Source organism: Periophthalmus magnuspinnatus, chromosome 23, assembly GCF_009829125.3.
Source record: "Periophthalmus magnuspinnatus isolate fPerMag1 chromosome 23, fPerMag1.2.pri, whole genome shotgun sequence".
NCBI lineage: Eukaryota > Metazoa > Chordata > Actinopteri > Gobiiformes > Gobiidae > Periophthalmus > Periophthalmus magnuspinnatus.
Genome location: NC_047148.1, coordinates 18,082,100 through 18,090,156, shown reverse-complemented (window position 1 = coordinate 18,090,156; position 8,057 = coordinate 18,082,100). Strand labels below are relative to the sequence as shown.

Below are 8,057 nucleotides of genomic sequence, written 5' to 3'. Positions count from 1 at the left end.
GCTTTTTAGTTTTTTTTTCCCCCTCAAATGCACACCCCAAGTAAAACACACACACTTCCTGTCTGTTCTGAGTCAGTGGCAGAGATCAGGTCTGCTGCAAAGACTAAACAACAGCTTTTGAGTAGAGTTGCGCACACTCATTAATCATCCTGACGGGCTGAAAAACAACATTTCCTCCTTAATGACTGTATTTGAGTAATCATGTCTGCTTCTTTCCAGGCAGCTCTCGCTTTTTTATTCTTACTATACATGTGCTTGCATTTCAGAGACTCTGTAGCATGCCATGTATACAGCAGAAAATGGGAGAATGTAATGATGAGGATCCAGCTGCGGACGGCATGGTGTCATCTCAAAGTGTGGCTTAAAACCACTAACACCCACTAGGCCCCGGGTCTCTCCACTGCTCCCTGCCAAAGCACGTTTTTCCATCAAGCACCAGGTCTGTGATGCATGAGAGCTGACAAGTGAGCTAGCAGCCCTTAAAGCAAATCAAAAGCAGCTGGGGCTATGCACATTTGCACAGAAACCATAATTGCATTTGCCCTCTTGTACACTGCTGAACTCCCCCAGAACACAGAGCTGTACCTCAATGGTTACAGTGGCTCTACTTTTAGAAATAAAAATACCTTTGTGATTTATTGTTAGATATGGGTAATTTAGAACACAGCCGTATATCATTATTATATGTATGCTATGTTTGACAGGGGTTTGGTGGAGTAAGTGACAAAACTGTATTTCCATCATTCCTCTATCTGTGGGTGGATTTAAGAGACGGGTCTATGAAACATCAGTACAGCAGAGCGGACATCTGTGTCCACTTTATTTCTGGACCACTTGAAAAGCTCTCATGGTAGGATGATCGATGAAGTGATAAAGTTGGAAGAGAGAGCAGTTTCTGGGAAAGATTGTGTGATCTGACTCACAGGCCATTCGCATATGCACAAGTGTAATATATATATATATATATATATATATATATATATATATATATATATATATATATATATATATATATATATATATATATAGTCTTCCCTTTCCTTTTGCAGCAGGTTTTGTCAAAGGAAAGTAAAAAGCCTGTCATGTAATGAAGGAGTAGCAATACACACTGTCATCATTAATCACTCAGGCTGGCAAGGCAGACTTATTCAAGCAAACCAGCAAAACCATTTTTATATATATACCAATTTACAAGAATCTGTCATCTTCATGAAGAAAGTTGAATTATTCTATTATGTAAAATACAAATTGTGGTAATGTCAAACATTTGTTATTCTATTATTATAAGAGGTTATTAAACAAAAACAAAGACATATTAAAAGAAAAATTCAATTATGTCAACCATACAAAAGCTTTAGATTAACGATGTTTCATTGCTCATCCTTCTTCAGTTCTGGTCAGATTACTGGACACTGCCATATATCTTTCTGCAGGGATGAGCTAACTACACTGAAACTAACAACTATTTGTTTACAATTTCTATTTGTTAGCTAGGTCAGTTGAAGTACACTAAGTGTGAACTGTCATATTTTGCATAATCGTTCAGGCCCTAATGTGTGCTCTTACACCTCTTAGTGTAACAGCTATCACTATTGTTTTCCTTGTTTTGAAAACAAGATATAAAGCATTGTCCACTAGCAATCTGACCAGAACTGATGAAGACACTTGGATGAAAGGTTTTTAGGTGACAGAATTAAATTTTCCTTTTGCTATGGATCATACCTGGACGACTGAGGGATTACACAGAAAAACAAATACACTAACAAAATAACACTTTTTGACATTTCAAATGAGCCAATCTCATGTGTATTAGATTTACGGTCCGCACACTGTCTTAAAAGCCCAAAGTATCCGTGTTACTATGAGATTTGTAGAGTTGGGTGCCACATAACCCAGGCCCAGACTAATGAAAAGTCTCATGCTCTCCAGTTACTATTGAGCCAGGCTGCTATGACCCTGTGAGCCTCCTGTAAGAGACATGAGTGACCAGTGTGGGTCATCCATACTTTGCCAAGAGTGTCAGAGTGTCATGTTGCTCGGAAACAACATATTACTGCTGTCAATCACACTGTCGCCCGGGTAACTTGAGTGACTGTCGGAGAGCCATCTTGAACACATTCGGCTCTTTGGCTCTGATGCTTATCTGTATCCACAGTGAATTACATCTTGACAGATCTGACATTTCTATACAGCCTCAACCACACATGCAATTAATCCAAAGGCAGTTAAGAAGAACTGCACAGCAACTTAAAAGTTTTATTTAAAAAATCACTGTCAGAGCTATAGAAAGAAGTTCAACATGCTGCTCAAGACAGACTTTGCCTTTTGAAGCACTTAAACCATTTTGTCAATTAGAAAGGTGTAAATGAATGAACAAGAGCATACTGACAACAAGGAAAGAAACAAGATATAAATTCAAAGAAATTTATTTAACAAAATATGCCCCCCTCCCCCACACTTGGCCCACTTGTTAACACCATGTGGTGTCACAAAATTTACAAAGAAAAAAAAAATCTCAGTTGTATTGTCTGAGATTCATGTAGAGAGATGTGATTAGGACATTCAAAAATGTGTTTTAAAACACAACGTAACTGGATTTCTGTGATTCGAAAACAGAGTAAATAGTAAACAGAGTGTCAGATTGTATGTAAAATAAATATAGGATTTCTGTAGAAAATAACTGAAAATTAGCTATTGCAAATCAAAGCAGGGTCTCTAATGGAGCGAGTGTACATGCATGCCCTACTGTAGATGTGGACTGACCTATGTCAGCACATGACCCAAATTCTGCCCATTACTGACATACTGCATTTCTTTAAATTACTATTTACTTGTATGAACCTTTAATATCCAGAGCCATTATATTCATCATTGCCAGAGGGACAGTCACAACTCAATACTGAGAAATGTGCTGACAGGCAGGATTTATATGTTCAATGTGGTTAGAAGTATTCTTCAGCCTGAACAAAGAAAGTAAGTGTTTCAAAGTTTCTGTTGTATGGACAATCGTATAGAGTGGGCATCACTGATATCCAAGGGATGAAGCAGATCCAAGTCTCTGTCCATAGAGAGCGTAGTGCGGGTAGTACGGCCCGGTAGTGGGCAGTGAGTGCAGTGACAGTGATGGAGGTCCAGGGGGAAGGTGGACTTTACTGTAGGGGTGGTACCGGGACAGGCCCAGGCTGGGCGGTGCTCTCAGAGACAGAGAGCTGGCCATGGAGCCTGGGCTGCTTTGGTGTGGGAGGTGTAGGTGACAGGAGGCCGGTCCAGAGGAGGAAGCAGAAAGGAGTTTACTGTCCACCCCCACAGGAAGAGCTGTGTGTGTGCGTAAATGAGACAGGAGCTCTTCTGATGTAGCAAAGCGCTTGTCACACGGTCCACCAGCAGAAACCCAGTTACATGCATGAGGCAGGGGGTCGTTTGGGAGCATAAAGCTGTAGGAGTACAGGGGGTGAGACAAGGAGGACGTGGACGACAGAGAGCTGGGGTGGAGGGAGTGCAGAGGGTGTGAGGGGTACACCAGCGGAAAAGTCGACTTTAAAGTGGATGAGGGGTCATGGATGCAGGGGTTGCAGTTGCTCCCTCCAAGATGGGACATTCCAGGATAACTGAGACAATAAGGGTCCCTGCATAAGCCCTGCATAAAGGAAGGAGGTGACGCTCCAGTGAGAGGGCTGGAGTTTGGGTGTTTTCCCGGGACAACCATGCTTCCCACGCTGAGACCAGATTTGGGGTCTAGACCTGGACCAAACTGGGATGGATAGCCAGCATATGCACCCACAACTGATCCGTGGTATCCCATGTTGGAGCCAGACAGAGGGAAAATAGGCTGGCTCTTGTATGGAGATATTGGTCTGATATGTCCAGGCCCTAGGGTTGACTGAGGAGCCTCCGTTTTGCCGCCATCGGGGTTGGAAGGGCCCTCGGAACTACTGTTGCTGCTGTTCGTACTGGCACGGACTTGGCTGGAATTTGCAAGGTGTGGGCTGTCTGCAGTAGTTCTACTTCCTTCATTGTCTTTTTTAGGGAGACCATTGGTGCTAGTGCTGGTGGGGCTGCCCTGTTCAGGTGCACTGTCTCCACTGTGGCTTTGGGCGTGCACAGGGAGCTGCTGTCCACTGGGAGACTGGCTGCTTTTGTGAGTCGTTTGCTGAGTGTGTCCTGGAGGGGTGCTGCTGCTCAGCCTGGAGGCGGGGGACTGAGGGTGGGCCGGGTACGACGGCTGGCTGCTGGATGAGTTAATGTTAGTAGCAACATTAGTACTAGGAACCCGAAAACCCACTTTGTCTGAGCTGCCATTGGAGCTGCTGTCCCTCCGGCTTTCCCCACAGCCTTTGTTATAGGGCTTGAAGCTGGACTTATCCTCCAGCGAGGGCCGATGCTCACTCAACTTCAGGCTGGAAATGGATGAACGGCTGCTGGACTCCTTGTCGCCTTGGCTGCAGGAGGAGCCCAGCTTGGATGATGGAGCATCTGACTTTCCAATCTGAGAACATGTCTGTGCAAGAAGGGCTAATGGACTCTTCTTGGCATCCAGCTACAAAACACAGTAATTATGATAAGATTAACCTGAGTGAGGCATTATACTAAGATAAATTATGAACAATCCTCAAATTAAATACATTTGATTTAGGCCTTATACACTTTTTTGTGGACCAAACAAGTATGCATGGCCACATAATTTCATAGTTATCATCACAACTTAAATATCCTGCTGTCTAAAGTGGTAAAGCTCTGAAATACCTCGATGCTCACGGGCGCAGACGTCAGTGGTTGTAAATATTCCGGGTGCAGCAAGTGGCCAGTGTGCGCAGTCAACATTTTGAGAACTCGAATGGGAAGTCGTTTGGCTTGGCGAGCTGGATCTGAGGGGGTCAACAGAAACGCTACAGCTCCCGGACAAGAGTTTGTTCCATGAGGGGACTCTGGAATCTCGCTCCGCTCACTTATCCGATCCGCAGCTGTCACGGTAAAGAAATCTTTCATTGGAGAAAGTCCGCACTCTTTATTCGGCGTAACAGTCCAAATTGGTTAAAATCACGTGTACACCGCGTGCATTTAACCGGACAAACCTGTAATAATCCTGTAATGTGCAGCAAATACAAGTCCAGGTCCTTTACGCGTCCCAAGAGGCTGACAATAGAGATTTTAGTCCGAACCTATTTGGTCAGAAGCATTTTTAGTTCCTATAAGAGTAAACATCCTAAATAGTTCCACGGCATGAGGAGGCTGCTTCGTCGTTTATGTTGATCAAAGAGGAAAAAAACAAAAGACAAAAGCGCACTTGATAGTTTCCACGCGCGCTCTCTCCACAAATCCCCGGCTGTCCTCACTCCGGAGTCTGCAGCTCACTGATCACAACACACCAGCTTCAAAGCGATGTATCCGCCTGTGCGCGCGGCGTGGGCGCATCACCAAAACGTGGGTAGGCAACACCCATGAGGCGTGGCCACATCGAGCTGGTGAATAAGATCAACGATGTATGTAGGTTTTATGGATCACAGGATCATGGGGAGTGTAGAAATTGTATTGCACGGTAGGTTGAGGTGATGTGAGTAGGTCTAAATAAATGGAAACATAGATGTTATTGTGGACATGTGCGTAATCTCCTTCTACATCATTCCAGGTTTATTACAGGTAACACATGAGCCATTCTCCATAAACAACTCACAGATTTCTGGTTAAACATCTTATTACAAAAGGTCTACTTTCAGCAGCAGGTAAGGTGTTTGTTTAGTATTGTTCCTCAAACTTTATGCCAAGTGTCACCTCATTTGGTTTTCAAAGAGGTTTACCACCATGACTAGACTGGGACATGAAATAAGTAACTACAAAATAAATCATACTCCAGGACAAACGCATAATTAGACCTTTTGGAAGAACTGGGTGAAGACAGAACGAAACACAGACCTGATTTAAGAGCAATTTGATTAGATAGACCACGCAAAACTTCCACAACAGCTGAAAGAGTTATAAAAATATCTGAGAGATGTGTGAAGCCGACAGAATGGATTTTATGAGCTGGATGCCATCTAAAGTTCAGATTTTACACCTATCATTCTGTCGCTCTGAACTGCAGGATTGGATTCATGTTTTCAAGACCCTTAGTCAACTTCTCTTCAGAATTTTAGGCTACATCTTGTAATTGAGCATATTTGGAGTTGTTGGTGATTTACGCTTTGTGGTAGTAACATTATACTATTACAGATTATACATAAAATATGACACTAAAGCTTTTTCCCTTTTATTAATTAAAATCATTTTTACCAGTAAAAGAAAACATGATAAAGACAGATTGCCAGAATTAATGGCTCTATAAATCTGCAATGTTAATAACTTTATTGCATCGCCGTGTGCTGACTGACTGTGGAAGGAGCTAATTTTGTTAACCTAATTATACTATGAATTGGTTAAAGTACTTAAAAATTACACTTGACAGGAACCATTAGAAGATGCCCAAAATAGTAGTCCGAATGGCTTTGATAGTGTGAAATAATTCCTAATCCTGTGACCTATGGGCTGCAGACTGCAGTGCATTAGTGGATGTACAGTGTGCATCTCTAACACGGATTTATTTCTGTACAAATGCACCTCATGCCGTAAATACTTGGGGCTGACGATATAATATGAAAAATATAACTGACTGATCCAGATCTTTTATTTTATTTTGACTGATTAAAAATAAATAAATTACCTTCAAAATTAATTTCCTGAACATAAACAAAACAAAGTTTGAAGTTATTGCCACTGAACTCTGCTCCCAACCACATTTTTATTGACACAGGACTGGCTGTGGACCTCCTGATTGAAACTCATATCATTTTATGACCTCTACAGCACAAGTCAATTTGTTTTTGTGTATATTTAACCACAGTTTTGTTAAATATTGGCTCATAATATATATAAAAAACATATTTTATCTTATACAAGCACACATCTTCAGGGTCTGTTTGAAACACATTTTACACAAGCCACAACTTCAACTTTGATTATTTATTTATTCTGACCACCTGGACAATCAATTCTATGGAAGCCCGTTTCCGCCATGAAAAAAAAAATAAAAGCCCCACAGAAAGTCGAAATTACGAGTTTTAAACTCGTAATTATGAGTTTAAAACTCGTAATTATGAGTTTAAAACTCGTAATTATGAGTTTAAAACTCGTAATTATGAGTTTAAAACTCGTAATTACGAGTTTAAAACTCGTAATTTCGACTTTTAAAACTACTAATTATGAGTTTAAAACTCGTAATTAGGACTTTTAAAAGTATGAATTATGAGTTTATAACTCGTAATTTTGGGAATGTAACATTTACAAAAAGTGAACCTTATCAATTTTGATTAAATGAATTTGGTATTTTAATAATTTCCTCAATAAACCAGCGGGGTTGTGACCAGCTGGCACTCTGCTCAGACCAGGAAAACGAGCGCTCACAGACACAGAGCACAGCTCATGAGTGGTCAGAACAGCACTCAGGGCCCACTGATTTGTTCAAGACGCCAGAAACTTTACTGGAGCTTAATTTATTCATTTTTTAAAAGTATGTAGGTGATAAACATAACAGTCCTCCTCCTGTCTCCTCTGCTCTGTACACTCAGTTGCAGTGTGCTACAAGCTCAATTAAGACTTTAAAAGTTCTAATTACGAGTTTTAAACTCATAATTAGTAGTTTTAAAACTCATAATTACGAGTTTTAAACTCATAATTAGTAGTTTTAAAAGTCGAAATTACGAGTTTTAAACTCGTAATTACGAGTTTTAAACTCATAATTACGAGTTTTAAACTCGTAATTACGAGTTTTAAACTCATAATTACGAGTTTTAAACTCGTAATTACGAGTTTTAAACTCATAATTACGAGTTTTAAACTCATAATTACGAGTTTTAAACTCATAATTACGAGTTTTAAACTCATAATTACGAGTTTAAAACTCGTAATTTCGACTTTCTGTGGGGCTTTTATTTTTTTTTTCATGGCGGAAACGGGCTTCCATACAATTCTCACTGAAATATTGAAATCATTTTCAGTCAATCATTTTTGAGCACACACAGACTGAT

The 8,057-nt window shown here is 40.8% G+C and overlaps 1 protein-coding gene across 1 annotated transcript; it reads right to left on the bottom strand.

Moving 5' to 3' along the window:
* Positions 1 to 2,443: 2,443 nt before the first annotated feature.
* LOC117392290 (zinc finger protein 703-like) lies at positions 2,444 to 5,369 on the bottom strand. The gene is made up of 2 exons (XM_033990343.2): positions 4,744 to 5,369; positions 2,444 to 4,537 (listed from the first exon to the last, which is right to left on the bottom strand). The coding sequence occupies exons 1-2, from the start codon at positions 4,984 to 4,986 to the stop codon at positions 3,023 to 3,025; spliced, it is 1,758 nt and encodes a 585-aa protein (XP_033846234.1). The 5' UTR covers positions 4,987 to 5,369; the 3' UTR covers positions 2,444 to 3,022.
* Between the last annotated feature and the right edge of the window lie 2,688 nt (positions 5,370 to 8,057).